The sequence below is a fragment of the Diadema setosum genome, chromosome 10 (assembly GCF_964275005.1).
Source record: "Diadema setosum chromosome 10, eeDiaSeto1, whole genome shotgun sequence".
In the NCBI taxonomy this organism is placed as follows: domain Eukaryota; kingdom Metazoa; phylum Echinodermata; class Echinoidea; order Diadematoida; family Diadematidae; genus Diadema; species Diadema setosum.
The window spans coordinates 13848971-13868209 of record NC_092694.1 but is presented as its reverse complement, the minus strand read 5'-3'; the positions used below and the strand labels follow the sequence as shown (position 1 = coordinate 13868209).

Sequence of the window (19239 nt, the reverse complement as noted above, 5' to 3'; positions counted from 1 at the left end):
GAGAATTACTCGCCCCAAAGTGCTCTCATGTCTTAGTAATCATGCAATAATGGTTTCGTACCAGAGTCGTCGCCGTACAGCGTCGATAAATATTGTACGTAGGAAACCACTGACTGCGACCAGCAGCGTGCAGCCCATTGTACGCATAGCTAACTGCGACCAGCAGCCCCATACGCATAGCGTAATGGGGCTTCGCATTGTAACATTCAGGATCATGACAGAATTAGTATCGCGGGTAAATGTCAATTTAAAATCCCAAAATTTCTTCGATTTGAAGACTTACCAATTAAGTTGAAGTATTGAAAACAGGCTTCGAACAACGTTTGGTTCTGCCAATAGTCCCTTTCTTTTCGAATTGATGACTGAATGTGATTCGGTCGAGAGGACCTTGGGAGAGCTACATACACCATGGACCGATGCATACACTGACTACTACGGCCAGCGCATGCGCACACAAACATCTTATCCGTTGATATGGGATTTGAAATTTGTGCGCATGTGATGTGATGTGTTTGCATGCACTGGCTGTAGTATTCAGTGTACATGGTGTATGTAGCTCTCCCAAGGTCCTCTCGGCCGAGTCACATTCAGTCATCAATTCGAACAGAAAGGGACTATAGGCAGAACCAAACGTTGCCCGAAGCCTGTTTTCAAAACTTCACCTCAATTGGTAAGTCTTCAAATTGAAGAATTTTTGGGATTTTAAGTTAACATTTAGTATCCCGCGATACTAAATCTGTCATGATCCTGAATGCTACAATGCGAAGCCCGATTACGCTATGCATATGGGACTGCTGGTCGCAATTCGTATGGGGCTGCTGGTCGCAGTTAATTGCATGATTACTAAGACATGAGAGCACTTTGGGGCGAGTAAGTCTCACAGTGTTAGTTATATGAAAGGTACTTTAACCTGAAACACAAACTAAGACAAGGAAATATTTGAGGTACCAAAACTTTTTATTATCTTTAATGGAGAACATTCTATATGATATAGATATAGTACATACAGGCTGACCAGATCAGTGGAGAATTTTCTACGTGGTATACAATGTAGCTATAACAGTACATGCATGTGACAGGAAATACATTATAGCTCATTCAATTTAGAATGATTTAACCCATTCCAGAAAATTCTAGGAAGTGCTAACATACTTGGCTGAGTGAGGCACTATCCCTGTAGCCCAATGTGATTGGTAGTTAATTTTGGCATTGATCTTATGCACATAGTTAGACAGTGAGTCATCCAGGATTCCTGGAATTTGGAATTGCTAGTATGTTCAGGTGTGTGGCCCCAGGTTGGAGAATGTTACAGAATGTTCAAGAAAGGGGTGAATGGATAGTATATAAGCCGGAGAAATTCTGCAGTAGGCAGAGTACCCAACACCTCTGCTCTGAGAGTTACGTCACTTCTGGCTCTGAAGCGACTTGTTATAAGTCAGTCCTGTGTTACCTGCTGACCTGCTATACAAACTGTGTTTGTGGAGATAAGGCCTGGGAGACATTTTGCCTGCAGAGAATTAATTTGCCTACATTGGAGATAGACTCCATATTTTAGTGTCAACGGACATTATTACGGCAAAGCTGTGACGGGTTGGATTCCTTGCTGGACATTATAGAGTGAATCATCATTCAACGCATCGACTGGATGTGGTCGTCATAACATTGGAGTCTGCACATTTTGCCGTGGACGTACATATCCTGGATTTTTACCCCGGATTAATACCGAGGATTATCGCAACCTGCGCCTCTGGATTTACGTCGGAGGTATCAATCATCGGTGCATCGAACATCTTATCTGGACCCTACCAGGGAATCGTAGGGACTCTGTGATTTAACCTTTGAATGTAACACCTGTAAGTGATTCCATTACCGAGTTATAATTGTTTCTATTGATCATTAATTGTACTGATGTGAAAACCGATTACGAGTCTGTACCCACAATATCACTGTTAATAAACCGCCTGAACATTAGTTGATTGTTTCTTTTGTGCAATCATTCTCAGAGTGATTTTGGTCGTAACAAAATTGGGGGCTTGTCCGGGAAGTGAATTTAAAGCCAAAACGTAGAATTTGGAACGTTCAGAATATTGGTACAGACAAAACACCAGTGAGTTGATTGTTCAATTGTACATTGTGTGTAATACATGTGACAATGTCAATCAGTACAATGGATGTTCAGGCATTTGTTCAGAGGACAGATTTGTCCCTCAAAGATTTGCAAAGGTTACGCAAATGTGATTTGACTGCTATCCCACAGCATTTAAACATAGATGTTCCACAAGGTGTAAAAAAGGCAGAGATTCTTGACTTGGTAGCTGGTCACATGGAGCTCAAAGAAGAAATTGACACTCCAAATCAAGCTCAAATGTCAGATCAAACACGGCATGAGCTTGCTAAATTGAAAATCAAGGAGAGAGAAAGAGCAAGGGAAATGGAAATGAAGAAAGAGAAGATGAGATTAGAAATGGAAATGATGGAAAGGGAAAGGGCTAGAGAAATAGAAAGAGAGCAAAGAGCTAAAGAAATGGAAATGGAAATGCAGAAACTTGAAATGGAGCACCAAATAAAATTGCGTGAGATTGAATTGGCTCATGCACAGATTGTTGAAAATCGTGAAAGGGCTCCCCCTGAATTCAATTTGGCAAAGAACATTCGTTTGGTGCCAAAGTTTGAAGAAATCAGAGTTGATGCATATTTTGTGTCATTTGAGAAGGTGGCCAACAGTTTGAACTGGCCACAGGAATTTTGGCCCATGCTCCTTCAAAGTGTGTTTGTCGGCAAAGCAGCTGATGTGTACTCATCTCTCTCTGAAGAGCAATCACGTGACTATGCTACAGTCAAGAAAGCAGTGTTGAATGCTTATGAGTTGGTGCCAGAAGCATACAGACATAAGTTCAGAAATTCGTACCGCAAACCAGGCCAGACACATGTTGAGTTTGCTCGTGAAAAAGAAATAACGTTTGATAGGTGGTACAGAGCCCTTAAAGTGGATCAGGATTTTGATAACCTATGTGAGGTTGTTCTTTTGGAAGAATTCAAAAAGAGTGTTGCTTTTAGTGTGAGGTTGCACCTGGAAGATCACAAAGTGACAAGTTTGCATAAAGCAGCCTTGATGGCTGATGAGTATGAGCTGACCCACAGAAATGACAACAGACCACCTTTCAGGAATTTCTCTGGAAATAAGAGAGACAAAAATCAGTCGAGCAATCCAAAGAATGCTGGTTCTGAAAAAGGCACGAGTTCTGAAACTTCATCGGCACCAAAGCCTCAATCTGACAAAGGGTCCAGTACAAGTGCAAATGTCATCAAATGTTTTCACTGTAACAAGACAGGGCATGTAAAGTCACAATGTTGGAAGTTGCAAAACAAAACAAAGAAGGACATGAGATTTGTCATGTCAAAAAGTGTCCTACCCGAAAACAGTGTCCCGTTCAGTGAAACACAGGCCATTGAAAGTCGATCTCCCAAATTCAAAGATAGGCTGAAGTAGGTGGATGAGAGCTATCGTAGCTTTTTGTTTGATGGTGAGGTGACCCCATGTACTTCTGGTGAGGCAGGTAAGACAGTGGTCATCCTGCGGGATACGGGGGCCTCTCAGTCGTTGATGGTGGATGGTGGTATGACTTTTCCACCAGATAGTGCAGTGAATGCAAAAGTCTTGATTCAGACTGTTGATGGCAGTTATATGTCAGTTCCACTGTATAGAGTGGATTTGAAGTGTGACCTAGTTTCTAGTCCTGTGACTGTTGGAGTTGTTCCTGAGTTGCCCATGGTAGGCATTGACTTCCTGTTGGGGAATGACTTGGCTGGGGATAAGGTGGTTGTGTCTCCAGTTGTTTCGGAAAAACCAGTGGTGGTTGCTGAAACTGAGCAGTTGCAGGAAGAGTTTCCTGGGATTTTCCCAGATTGTGTTGTGACTAGGTCTCAGGCTCGTAGAGCTGTTCAAGATGATGCGGATTCTGTTGATGTGGAGGAGAATTCCGGTGTTTGGTTGGCAGAAACCTTTTTCAAGGATTTGAATGATGGGGTTGCTGTATTAGGCTCCGAGGCTAACAGTGATGGGCTGTTTAGCAAGTCTTCCTTGGTTGAAGCACAGCAGGCAGACTCTGAGTTGAAAGGCTTGTCTCAGACGGCGTGTTCTGAGGCTGAGGCTGAAAAGGTGCCTGAGTGCTACTATGTCAAAGATGGCATTTTGATGAGGAAGTGGAGACCTCCCCATAGGCCAGCTGATGAGGATTGGACGGTGGTCTGTCAAGTTGTTGTCCCTCCCTGTTACCGCGGTGAGATCTTGAGGTTTGCTCACGAATTACCAGTTGGCGGCCATTTAGGCATCAGAAAGACAAAGGATCGGATCATGAGGCATTTCTATTGGCCAGGGATGAATGTGGATGTGGCTGAGTTTTGCAAGACTTGTCACACATGTCAGGTGGCTGGTAAACCACAGCATTCAGTGAAGCCGGCACCATTGATTCCAATACCTGTGTTTGAAGAACCATTCAGTCGGGTTCTAGTTGACTGTGTTGGACCTTTGCCTAGGACTAGGTCGGGTCATAAGTACCTCTTGACAATCATGGATATGTCTACACGGTTTCCAGAGGCTATCCCATTGCGAAATATCACTGCCAAGACTGTGGTAGATGCTCTAGTGCAGTTTTTCACTAGGTATGGGTTGCCCAAGGAAGTGCAGTCTGACCAAGGGTAAAATTTCATGTCAGGCATATTTCAAGAGGTGATGTATCGTTTGGGTGTGAAGCAGCTGAAGTCGTCAGCTTATCATCCCCAATCCCAAGGTGCGTTGGAGCGCTACCACCAGACCCTAAAGACAATGATTAGGGCATTTTGTGAGGAGTATCCAGAGGATTGGGATGAGGGCATCCCTTTCCTGCTGTTCGCAACGAGGGACTCCCCAAATGAGTCGACGGGTTTCAGCCCATTTGAGTTGGTGTACGGTCATGAAGTTAGGGGCCCACTGAAGCTCATCAAAGAGAAATTCATGACTAAGGATGATGAGGTCCACCTACTTGACTATGTGTCAAAGTTTTGTGAAAAGCTTTCAAAGGCTTGTGAGGTAGCTAGGGAACACTTGAAAGTGTCACAAGACTCAATGAAGAGAAAGGAAGACAAAAATGCCAAAGCCCGAACCTTCAAACCAGGTGACAAAGTTCTTGTATTGCTGCCCATACAAGGTGAACCACTGAAAGCCAAGTTCAGTGGCCCGTACTGTGTCAAAAAGAAACTCAATGATGTGAACTATGTGATCAGTACACCAGACAGGAGCACAGATCAGAGAATGTGTCATGTCAATATGTTGAAAGAGTGCTATGACCGAAAGTCAGTTGGTGTGACATAGGTAGTGGATAGCACAGTAGAATTCAGGGTGAAAAGTTTTCACCGCATATCACTTACAGTGCATGTGTCTAGCATATCCATTAATGTATGCAAAACAGTTTGACATGATTGTATAAGTTTCGAGAATCCAAGCAATATCATTGTAAATGGTATCCGTGAAAAGAGAACATGGAATTAATGCAGCTATTCAAAAGGCATATGATAGCATAATTGTTGCTTGACTTGGATTTACCTCACATTCATTGTAAATAATAATGAGAAATTGTGAAGGTAAAAGAAACCCTTGCTACGGCAAGGCTTTCTTTTTCCCACCGGGGGATGGTGTCACAAATGTACACACAAGTAGTTATGTACATGTTTAATGTATCAAGGCTGTATGCATGGTTGTTTTAATGTGTACATTGTATGTACACAGGTGAACCAGATTAATGGAGAACATTCTATATGATATAGATAATAGTACATACAGGCTGACCAGATCAGTGGAGAATTTTCTTCGTGGTATACAATGTAGCTATAACAGTACATGCATGTGACAGGAAAACATACATTATAGCTCATTCAATTTAGAATGATTTAACCCATTCCAGAAAATTCTAGAAAGTGCTAACATACTTGGCTGAGTGAGGCACTATCCCTGTAGCCCAATGTGATTGGTAGTTAATTTTGGCATTGATCTTATGCACATAGTTAGACAGTGAGTCATCCAGGATTCCTGGAATTTGGAATTGCTAGTATGTTCAGGTGTGTGGCCCCAGGTTGGAGAAAGTTACAGAATGTTCCAGAAAGGGGTGAATGGATAGTAAATATAAGCCGGAGAAATTCTGCAGTAGGCAGAGTACCCAACACCTCTGCTCTGAGAGTTTCGTTACTTCTGGCTCTGAAGCGACTTGTTATAAGTCAGTCCTGTGTTACCTGCTTACCTGCTGACCTGTGGAGATAAGGCCTGGGAGACATTTTGCCTGCAGAGAATTAATTTGCCTACATTGGAGATAGACTCCATATTTTAGTGTCAACGGACATTATTACGGCAAAGCTGTGACGGGCTGGATTCCTTGCTGGACATTATAAAGTGAATCATCATTCAACGCATCGACTGGACGTGGTCGTCATAACATTGGATTCTGCACATTTCGCCGTTGACGTACATATCCTGGATTTTTACCCCGGATTAATACCGAGGATTATCGCAACCTGCGCCTCTGGATTTACGTCGGAGGTATCATTCTTCGGTGCATCGAACATCTTATCTGGACACTACCAGGGAATCGTAGGGACTCTGTGATTTAACCTTTGGATGTAACACGTGTACAACCGTAAGTGATTCCATTACCGAGTTATAATTGTTTCTACTGATCATTATTGTACTGATGTGAAAACCGATTATGAGTCTGTACCCACAATATCACTGTTAATAAACCGCCTGAACATTAGTTGATTGTTTCTTTTGTGCAATCATTCTCAGAGTGATTTTGGTCGTAACATAGGTTGAACATGCATAATATGTAAGTTTCATGATGATATCTTGAGTTACTTTTGAGATATGGAGGAAAAAGTGCAATTCAGCACTTTCACTTGACCTTTGACCTTTGACCTTTTGGCAAGAAACTTCCCACAGAATCTATATTGGGTAATACATGCATACATCAAGTTAAAAAAAAAAAAAAACCTTCAGGCATTGCATAAATATAAGGAAAGTACTGCTATTTTGAGGAGTTGACCTTGACCTTTGACACCCTGACCTTTGAACCATGACCCCAACTTCCCTAGATAATCACTGCCCATTGGAACAAGCATATATCCTAAGTTCCATGAAGATACCTTGAACCATTTGCGAGATATATGGAGAAAAACATGAATTTTCAACCTTTTTTTTTTCACAAAATAACCTGTGACCTTTCACCTTTGACCCCGTGACCCTAAAATCCAAACAAAGTATTATCCCCCCAGGATATACCCTCATACCAAGTTTGATGTAAAACCACTACACGGTTCTTGAGATATCGACAAAAACAAAACGGGACGGACGGACGGACGGACGACCCGAAAACATAATGCCTCCGGCCACTTCGTTGGCGGAGGCATAAAAACATGCTGGCTATGGGTCATGAAAAAAAAAAAATAAAAGACAGAACAATTAAAATTAGGGCACTCACAACAACAATCCAATGAAATTACAGTTGTAGACCTTGATGTCTGTTCACAGAGGAAAAGACAAAGATTAAGTGGTTTACTGAAGGGGGGTTCCCTTCAGTGGCCCAGGACTGTTGAAAATTTGAATAGGTCATCACCACAAACTTTTTGTGAATAGCCTTGAAATATGTGGTGCACAATGGGCCAAGCACAAACTTGCAGGTTAGCATTCCCTCCACTGTTAGCCATTTCTAGAAAAAGAAAAAGAACTCCACTGGACAGAATCGGGCAAAAAGATTCTAAACATCTGATGGTAGAAATTCTCAGCCACACATCTTTCTCGTCACCTCGAACTTTTAGCATAACCACATGTCACAGAAGTTATCATAAAGTCCTGTTGGTTGGTGGTGTTACTTGCAGGGTACTCTCTATCATTAATTGGTAGTATTAAGACTATAACAAGTAAAGATAGTGCTTACAAATGATGTTTTATATATTGGCAAACACAATTTATTTATTGTAACTTAGGTAAAGTTCAATGTTTCTGCCTCATACCTGAAATTCTCTTTGTATTTTTTTTTTTCTGATTTTGTGCAGTGGTAATGAATTTATCCAGTTCCAGTGACTGTTTGACAAAAGTTTAAAAATAATCAGCATACCTGGCATCACATTAGTGTAGTCTTGCAACAACCTATCAACATTGACCCTAAAAGTACGTATAGCATATCAAAATGAAAATCAAATAAGGTTCATTATTCAGAAGGTTTTATTGTCTCCCAAAATTAATCTTCTAATTGAAAAAAAAAAGTTCGGATTAATGAAATTTTGGTGATGAATGTAACAAACCCTATTTCATTTTCGGATTGGCGCACAAGGGGGCTTAGCAATCCTATTATTGTGAACTTTTTTCCCTATGATTTTCAGGCAGAAGGGAAAAGGAAATATTTGAGTTACACAGCCAGGGACAATTTGCCTAATAGATTTGAAACTTCGAAAAGTGATGAAAAATAACATTTTTAGGGTGTTATTGCCAGAACAGCATTCTTTCCAGAAATATCTGTGACTTGTCGACACAGCAGGGAATGACTTGTAGAGATTTTTACAGCCAAGGTCTGTTAATATCGTTTGGATGTTGTTTTTTTTTTCTTTTACATCATTGCTGAAAGGGAAGCTAGAGGTGGAATCCCTTTTTTTTTTTCCTTTTAAGCAGCACAGGCTGGTGGCCACTGTTTTGACGTGTTCAGGAAACTTTTGTGTCTATAGTATGCCTTCCCTCTTCCTGTGGCTATATCTTCCCTCGGCAGTAAATTGTTTGACCTTACAGCACCTTTGTAGAGAAAAAAGAACTTTTTTTATATATATAAATTTATTCTTCAGCGAAGCAAACAATCAACTCCAAGAGCAGCTCCAAGCTCAAGAAAGTGCATGGATCACTGCACAATGGTTGTGAGATGAATGAGGCTTTATACCCCGTCACACTAGAGTAGAGGTGGAATGAGCTGGAATGCCGTTGGAATGAAAATTCTTCCTGCATTCCTGCGCATTCGAAGCCCATTCTAAAAATTCTGACGACATTCTGAGTGCCTTCCAAACATTCGGGCCCTTTCTTGTGGCCAGCCCGAATGTTTTACCCATGCTTAAAACATTCGAGGAGCATTCGAAGGGGAGAAATATCGATCTGCATTCGTGGGGTGGACTCTGCTTGCATTCAACAGCATTTGAAACAATCTAACCTCATTTGAGGGAGAATCGGAACGGTGTTGCACCTGAAATTCTGCCAAAATATCTCAAATGCTCATACAATTACCCCCAGTTAAATACTGGTTAGTGAAAAGATTAGAGTTAGAGTATGGGTTAGGGTTAGGAGTAGGGTTAGGGTCATGGGAAAACTAAAGGGTCTGGGATAATTGGCCTAGACACTCTCTTTCAAGGAGGTCTTGCTGGAGGACAGCAATCTGTAGCAAAGTAACATGGTCCAAGGATGATTAGGTTGAGACTGGTGAAAATCACCATTTTATACGCCATCATAGACCATTCCAGCGGCATTCTTGACACACAAGGGACATTCGTGTTGCATTCTAAATACATTCTAAGTGTATTCTAATTTTTCGGGCTGCATTCCGTTTGAATTCGTGAACATTCAAAGTATTTATATTCGGCAGCCATTCTGGGAACGTTCCGACCACATTCGAAATAAGTTTGTACTGCATTTGAGGCAATTTCCGACCATTAGACTTAGGGCAGCAATCGAACCGCGCTCATGTGGCATTCAAAGTGCTTTCTAAAGATTCTGACCGCATTCTGACCGCATTCTAACAGCATTCTGAATATTCCTACAGCGTTCCAAGTACATTCGAGCAGCATTCGAGAGCTAATTCATTTGGAATGTGCGAGAATGATTCGAGAAGGGTTCAAAGTGCATTCCAAGTATTTGAACAGCATTCCCTACCAAGCTGTTAGAATTTGAATTTTTCTCCCAAATGTGGCGCGAATTTTGAAAATCCTTAATTCTGGCTGGTTCTGCTTGATTCGTGCTGATTCCGAATTAGTGTGACGGGTAATTAATAGTGTACAAGTCTTTAATGTGTTTATATTTACAAGAGCTTTGCAACTGATTGACAATTGCCCTACATCGACGTAAATAAGCACTGAATTGGTCAGTGTATTAGTAGTAGCCATGATAAAAAATCATGGACGTACATACTCAAGCAGGATTCGAACCTACGACCTCCTGATCACCGGACAGGCATCATCTCCACTAGACCACCGAGCTTTCGCCCGACAACAAGTGTTGGTTCTAATCCTTATAGCATGCAGCGGGTACTGCTTTGTCATTCAAATCCATGAATTTGAATACAAGAGCTTTATTGCCATAAAATCTCAACATGTAGCAATCTGCATTGATACTGCCATGCTGCAGATTAATGATCACAGTGCAAAAAAAAAGGAAGTTTCTTTTTTTTTTTCTGTTTGTACATTATGTTTCTTGGAGGACAGTTCTGGCATGTTGTACTACAGTTTCTTTTATTCATTTTTTGTATCACACAGGGTATGGTTGACACCATTTCCTGACTACCCTATCGCGCCACCACAGGACCAGTAGGTCCTTGGTACGCAGAACCACAGGTGATCTGCATCATTTGACCAATATCTGGGGCATATGAGGGATGGCCGGTGACACAACATTATGTTCCTGCGACAGTTGCTCTATTTTCTCCACGGACCTAGGGTTAGAGTTGGGGTTGTGATAGGGTTTTAGGTTTAGTTTGATGTGAGGATTGGGGTTAGGGTATTAGATTTGAGGGGAGAATTTAGGTTTGGCTTTAGCATGCAGATATTTCATGGGAGCAACTGTCACAGGAGCAAATGTTACGGAACCAGGATGGCCTTCACACAAGGTTTGCACATTTACGGGGCTGCAAAAATTCTAACATCAAATTACTGCTAGGTTCCTAAAAGCAGTAAGGATAAAGTGTGTTGCACACAACTCGTGTGAAAAAAAAGGAAAACAAGTTACACACTTTTAAGTTTTCTTGTAAGGACTATAAATTGATTTTTTTTTTCCAGGGAACTACAAGAAAAATATTTTACATAAAAACTTCATTTATTGGCTTCATCAAAGGAATCACTGCTGATTGATCAGGTTTTTGCTACCATATTATGTGCTTCGCAGCAGAGCACAGAAATTCAAAGCTCTAACATTATATCTAAAGATAATAGTCCAGGCTAGAAGGCACCCAACCTTGTTTTTTGATATATACAATGTTTTTTGATGGTTTCTTGTCAATTCGAGGGTGCTGATTCCAAATCCGATTGATGCCACTCGCGTAACCTTGAGCATTTTCGGCAAAATGCAAAAATTCAAAATGGCCGCCAGATATGCTAATTCGGCCTTGATAAACACAATAATGTGCATTATATGACCAATTATTCCACCAAACTGTGTATATTTCTGCTCCTAGAGTTACTCCATCTGCATTTGCGAGAGAATTTTCATTTCATATAGGTTTATTTAGTATTTAAAGTCATTTTTTATTCAAAATGGTCGTCATTCCTATGTTTATGTACTATGTGAATGGCAAAACATATTCATGGAAATATAGAACAAATTTACTGTATTTCCAGTCCCGTACCTATGCTGTCATAAAGTGTTGCATGACTTGTGTAGTTGGGTGTCACTTACAGTATAGAGGGCCTACATGTATATTTGACCATTTGATATTCATAAACCTTACGATGTTTAACACAATTTCTTATATATTTCATTTTGTCTCAACAACGAATATACGCTCACTAAACGTCCCGCAAAAAATCAATATACCATCATATTTTACATGCAGATTGAATATACAAATGTAATACTAACACAATATATTAAGAAGCCTAGATGCATGGTATTTATCAAATAATGTTGAAAATGGAGGGGAAGTTAAAAAGCGAAGCTTCTAATATGCATTCCCCTTGAACCATATTAACAAAGTACAGAAAAATCCTATACAGTAAGTGCAGAGATACATGGTTGCAGACAAAAAACATATCGGACATTGATGACACAACTAAAAACCCTTTACAATGTAGATTTTTTTTCCAGCATGGAGTTGGGGGGGGGGGGGGGAGGAGGAGTCCTGAGGCGAGTTTGAAATGGATCATAACCTCCATCACTTTGATATGATATAATTTAGAAGTACCGCCTTGATATTATCGAGCAAACTTGATTTTCTTCTTGTTGAAAATGGAGGGGAAGTTAGAAAGCGAAGCTTCTAATATGCATTCCCCTTGAACCATATTAACAAAGTACAGAAAAATCCTATACAGTAAGTGCAGAGATACATGGTTGCAGACAAAAAACATATCGGACATTGATGACACAACTAAAAACCCTTTACAATGTAGATTTTTTTTTCCAGCAAGGAGTTGGGGGGGGGGGGGGGAGGAGGAGTCCTGAGGCGAGTTTGAAATGGATCATAACCTCCATCACTTTGATATGATATAATTTAGAAGTACCGCCTTGATATTATCGAGCAAACTTGATTTTCTTCTTTAATTAAAACAACAACAAAAACTGGCGAAGGCATAAACGAAACTGTCCAAACGCAATACCGTACAAACTATTCATTAAACATCAACCAAGGAGCAATGTGAGATACATCTTTCAGTTCTCTCACAGTTCCCAGGTGTTGATTATATACACTTTGACATCATGATCTCATTCAGTCTTGTCTTAAAACTAAAACTGTTATCGTTATTGTCTTTAAAGAACCCATTAATTGGATGTTTGGCAGCAGGCGACATCACCCCCAAATTTGCAGAATTCTCAGGCTAAAGATGCATATTGCTTTAATTGCAACCACATCTGGTGATGTTCAGCACTTCCTCAGGGGTCAGAGGGCGATTATTTGCCATAGAAACGGAATGAAGACATGAAGACTTGCTTGATCACCACCCGTTGAAGCTCTATGGCTTTGTTGCCAGGCCAGAGACGTTGTAGGTAATTTGGGTGGTATCAGAGATGACATCAGACCAGCATCTGCACCAACCTGTTTTGGGGTCAAAGCTTTCAAGTTACGGGAAGGAAATCCAGACAAAACGCTTCAGGGTATGCGTTGACGGTACTGGTGACACTTGCCATCCTTTCCTTCCAGCGTGAGGAAGAGTGATCGAGTGCCAGTGAAGGAGGGTAGAGTTCCTTAGCCTATGCTTGGAAGGCTTGCCACAGCGGAGGGCTACCTTGAACATAGCGTTCGCAAGATGGTTACTAAGATGGAAGGCATGGGTCTGATGATAATCTTTTAAAGGTTGGGGCAAAGTCTCCAGAAGGTGAATCAATTTGTCTTGAGATGGGTCAATATTCGGCTCATGTCATCCAAGGACTTTCTATGAGACGTAAAGGCAAGATCGTCTGCAAACTTCCTATACGTGAAGTGAATGTTATGTCACCATGTATATGTTAAAAAGAGCTCTAGTGGAGTTAGTTTACAGCCACCATTAAGGAGGCCATCATTCAGAGTCCTAACACAGCTGGTCAGGTTACCTAGAGCAATCCTGAATCTGCAAGTGCTGAAGATTAAAGACAAGCAGTGTAAAGTTGTTATAACACTGCTTTCAGAATAAGGCAGCACTGTACAGATCTCAGAGTCTCCCTTGACATCATATACGCAAACACATTCACTCCGAAAAAAAAAAAAATGGTGGTAAAATAATCATCTACCATATATAATTCATCTGGGTTGATATGAAAAGTTTTGGCCATTGGTTTTCCTTTCAGGAAGTGAGGTGGTCCCTTTTTTTCCACTTTCCCCTGCCTCACTGAAAAGTTTGTATAGTATAGCTTTTAGATAATGTAGAACAGGACAGGTAATTGGAAATTTCATTTGTGTCATCATCTAGAATTCAGCCTTTTAATTTGGTAAATCAGAGTGAATGTTATGATGCTGAACATCTCAAGGCAAGTAAGTATCAAATGTCCATATAAACGATCTTGATGTTGGCGTCAATTCCAGCTTTGGTGGATTTTTCCAAATTCCTAGGGAAAAATTCAGATTGACCTAGCAAATTTGTATGTTTCCATCAAAAAATAAAACAGCTTTTGTTACTAACTACTTTCTGATTTATAATCAGCACACAAATTGATACACAGTGTACCTGAGTGACAGAAAAACTTTAGAAATAGAAATTTTGTTTATTTCCATGTACACTTTGCCGTTCGTATTGAGCAGGGGTATATGAGTGGCATCCTTTTTGAAGTTTTGTATTAAGAAGAATTATAATAAGCCTAAAAAACAATACATTTTCTGTTTGTTTGCTTGTTTGTTTGCTTGTTTTGCTAGTGGCACTCATCAGATTTGCATTGCACATGCAAAACGTGATAAAAGCGTAGGTATGTGACTGAAAATTTGTCTTCTATTTCTATGCATATTTTTTTGCTATTCATATAGTACATGAGTATAAGAGTGGCGGCCATTTTGAATTGAAAATAAGCTTAAAATACTAAATGCACCTCTTCAAATGAAAAATTTCTTGCATGTGCAAGTAGAATCACTCAAGGAACAAAAATGTAAAACATTTTGATGGAATAATTGGTCATAAAATTGACATAACTGGGATTATCATGGCCAAATTAGCATATCTGGCGGCCATTTTGGATTTTTGCATTTTGCCGAAAATGCTCAAGGTTACGCGAGTGGCATCAATTGGATTTGGAATCAGCACCCTTGAATTGACAAGAAACCATCAAAAAACATTGTATATATCAAAAAACAAGGTTAGGTGCACTTTCTATGGAGCCTAGCCTGGACTATAAGGTGTCGTGCAGATGCTTGCAGCATCTGTACGGATGTACATGTACATGATGTCACTCTGCTGGGCAATCACATTCAATTTGTCTTTGATAAGATGACTTATCTAGTTGCATTAGTTACGTTCAGACGACAAGCCTTAACCTCGAGGTTAGGAAACCTTGAGGTTAGAGCTTGTAGTTAGGGACCGTGAAGACGCACTCGTAGTTAGCTAACCTCGAGGTTTGCTCGATGTTAAGAGCCACAAGAAATCTATGGTTAGCGCTCTAACCACGAGCCGCGGGGGGGGGGGGGGGGGGGGGGGGGTTCCCACTCATAGTTAAGCACCGTATGGACACAAAAATCAACCCACTCAAAAGGGCAGGAATTTGACCTCGAGGTTTCGTAACCTCAAGGTTAAGATTCGTCATGTGGACGCACGTCGTAGTTAGGGGGCAAGAGGTTAACCTCGAGGTTAAGCTGTCGTCTGAACATAACTAGTATAGCCAAACAGGGAAAGCTTTATCAAAGTCGGACTTATCTCACAAAGTTGTTTAATTTCCATTTCAAATAACTTCACAAAACAATGAAAGTGGTCACAGTCCCACACGCTTTAGTAATCAATGCAAGTTCGCTGCATGATTGAAGATGTCATCACCTTTAGAGGCTCCAAGTAAATTCCACCATCATTAAAGCAGTTTTCACAGGAAAGAAATTTCCATTTATGTGCACTTTTACAACACTGGATAGCTTTTAGTGCAAAAGATTCATATCAGGACAACTCCCCCGGAGGACTCCTCCCCCGGGGACTACTCCCACCTGACAACTCCCCCGGAGGACCACTCCCCCGGAGGACCACTCCCCCGGGGGACGTCTCCCCCGGAGGACTACTCCCCCGAGGGACGTCTCCCCCAGGGGACTACTTTAGAAGCCCTCACCTAGTGCCATCACATAAAGCAAACGGAATCGAAATCGGGTTAGAAATGGAGAAGGAGTAGCATTTTGTAGCAAAATGTACAATATAGGTCAAAGGTCAAGGTCAATGGTCACAACTGAAATTCTGTGTAGAAGTTTCAAAGCTCCCATGTAGTGCTATCATATAAAGCAAACAGAATCAAAATTGGCTCATAAATGACAGAGAAGTAGCAAATTGAAGATTTTGATCACACACGGACGCACACACGGACAGACACACGGACGCACAGACGCACGGATGCATGGACGCACGGACACACACACGTACGGAGCCCGTTTCATAGTCCCCTGTTCAAACTCGTTCGGCGGGGACAATAACGCAAAAATAGATGTTCGACATCATTATTCTGTAAAATTAAGGGGTCACCTCGTCGCGTAATTCCCAAATTCCCATCTGCTGTCTATCTAATTAATGCGCTTTTGGTAATCATATCTTTCTTATTATTTACAGTCTGGAAAAAAAAATAATCAAAATCCCATTAACAAAAACTGTCAACGTGAAAAAATATACCACACAATATAGGAACGTCACTGTAATGTTATATTTTTGAAATAAGTTTCCTCCTTCCTTTTACATCTAGAGGAAGGTTCCACAAACCATGCGTTCTTTTGAAGACTTTTACAATGTAGGCTTGAATGTGATCGCATGTTTTTTTCTGTGTTTTTGAGACACCTTAGTAATGGGTAAACTTTCCTTCTATTTATTATGATATTACGTTATGAAAAACTGATGGCCCGTAAAGAACCAAAGTCAACAAAATAAGAGTCATTGTGGGAGCGACGGCGTGAACGTGTTTTAAATTTGTGCATTTTTGCAGTCCAAACTTGCTTGTTATCGCTTTGTTATATCCGAGTTTATCTGTGTATTGCTCGCTTATTATTCCTTTCAAATTGATGTAGAAAGAAAAGGGGGGAGGGGGGGGGGGTGTGCTAGACACCCACCCGAGTATCACAGTCACCACATCTGACGCAATTTCCTTGTAAATTAAAGCTACTTTTTTTTTTAAAGCTACATTTTTCTAGGAGCCCTCCCCCCCCCCCTCCCCGGGCCACATACCCAACAAAACTGACTCTGGGTCCCTATCTCATTAGAATGAATCCAACCAACTTTTTTTTTTTTTTTTTTTTTTTGGGGGGGGGGGGGGAGAAATCTGCACACTGGTTCTGAAGAAGATAAAAATGGAATTCATTCCCCCCCCCCCCCCCACACTTTCACCCATCTTTGTGGCCCGGTTCCCCAAGGGGATTCCAATAGGTATTGTCGTGACCAACATATTAAATTAATTGTCTATAAAGTATATACATAAATCATATCTTGAGTGTAGTGCTTTTGGGTCTAGAGAAAAGATTTAAGGGGGGTGGCTACCCCCGGCCCCTGGGGACCACATTAAACACCCAAACAACTTTGGGACTCTGGAGATGGTTCCCAGTAAGTTTGGTTGAAAGCTGCCAACTGGTTCTGAAGAAGAAGAAAAAAATGTGTTTTCCCCAATGCCCCCCCCCCCCCCAACCCGGAGCTCCAAGGGGGCTATCCAAGGTATTGCCATGACTATTCTTCACCTATCTTGACTGTAATGTTTTTGGGTCTGGAGAACAAATTTCTCCCTATTTTCGGGGGGGGGGGGGGGGGGGGAGGCACATGCACAACATGAACAACCTTTGGACCCTACCTCCTAAAGGATAATAGATATATTGTGTAGATGAACTCCGTTTCCCCTCAAAAGCATGTTTCCGCCAATGTGTTTATCTCTTGACTAACTTTCAGTGATAAAATGGGTCTGCGTTTCTACTTTTTTCAACATTACATGTAGCATGACCATGAGTAGTCCTCCGGGGAGACGTCCTCCGGGGGAGTTGTCAGGTGGGAATAGTCCCCGGGGGAGTTGTCCTCCGGGGGGGGGGGGAGAAGTCCTCCGGGGGAGTTGTCCTCCGGGGGAGATGTCCTCCGGGGGAGTTGTCCTCCGGGGGAGAAGGCCTAGAACCCAAAAGATTACAGATGTACTACATGTATTGTTTCACCTTCATTTGTGATTCTTTTTTGCAACAAATCTTTTATACAAATGTGTAAATGTGGAAGAAATAGGATTTCTTCCTGTAATTGCTTCAACTGCATCCTCAAATTTGCATCTAAAATCAACTCATGGAAGCGTATCTAAAACATGCAAAATAAAAAATATGCAACATTCTACACATACCGGAGCATTCCCAAGGTAATTTGAAAAATCCTCAAAATTAAAGATGCAATACATTTTTGAAAAAAAAAAAATACAAGTTGTATATAATAATCCAACATTAAAAGAAGAAGAAACAAACCTTTTGGCTTTAGAAACAAGACACCATGCACAATTAACATAAAACTACCATTAAAGGTCCAGTTTACCTTTGGGAGCAGTGATTTCAAAAATGTTCAAGATATCACATTTGATGCATATGTGTAGGTCTGTTGTATCATAAAACATCCTACCATATTAAATATTTGCAATAAAACCTAAAATATAAGGAGATATCAGGGTTTTTCTCAGTAAACCGTAACTGTATACGGTTTAGTCTGGAAACATTTTTATTATAACTATTGTTCACATTTTGTGTATTTAACAACACTTAACATCGATTATACGGATTCAAATTTTGACAGTGGTTGTTTCTATCCCTAACTCACATTTTAGAACTATTTTAAAGCACTAATGCTTTCATCTGCAAATGGTAAACTATGCCTTTAAGTGCATGCTAAATGCAAATTTATGTTTGGGGATTGTTCAAAACATCTAACTGTCATCTCTTCCTGTCGTAGAGCTCCCCAAAAGACCCAGAAAATATCTGTGGTGCATTTCCATAGTTTTCACAGGAAATTGATATCATTTCAGAACCATGTCACACTTCCATTCACCAGTGCTGTAAAAGTACACAACATACAACTTGTATGCAGGGCTTGACACTTAATAATGCTGGCACGATGGTCAGGGACAATTAAAAATTGATGTCTGGCCACCAAATTTCCCCCAAAAAGCTACTCTTGATGGCCTGATTTGGCAGCTAGAATTAATAATGAATCTTTATATTTCCTTTTCTTTCAAGTGATGTGAGTACATCACTCGACAGAAAAGGAAATTTATTTCTGCACTATTAAAGTCTAGTTTCAAGGCAGCAAAGGCCTGCATTATGGTTAATCTAAATATTGACTTTTTTAGATAAAGAAGACATTTTAAACACCAAGTCAACAGAAGATGCTATCAGTGCTTGCGTACTGTACTTGAACAAACAGTACGTCTTTGTATAACCTGTGTACATATCATTAATAATACAGATGTTGTAGCTACAAGTTGTTTGGATGGACGGTACATCTTTATGGGTTTTTAATGTAATTTTTTCCAATGACATTGTTCACATTGGAGGTGATTTTTGTATTTCCTTATTCCCTTCAGTTTTTTGTTACTAACACAAATTTTTCATGCATGGTTGGCAGGTCTGAAATCATATTGTGTAGAGTTTTTGGGTACAGGTAACCTAG

At 40.6% G+C, this 19239-nt stretch overlaps 1 protein-coding gene across 1 annotated transcript in view; it reads right to left on the bottom strand.

The window, feature by feature from the left end:
* The window catches only part of LOC140234081 (melanotransferrin-like), a 69029-nt gene that overhangs the window by 45536 nt on the left and 4254 nt on the right, over positions 1–19239 (bottom strand). Inside the window, exon 3 of the mRNA XM_072314160.1 lies at positions 4132–4139. Coding sequence (XP_072170261.1) covers positions 4132–4139 — 8 coding nt within the window. The remainder of the gene's footprint in view (positions 1–4131; positions 4140–19239) is intronic.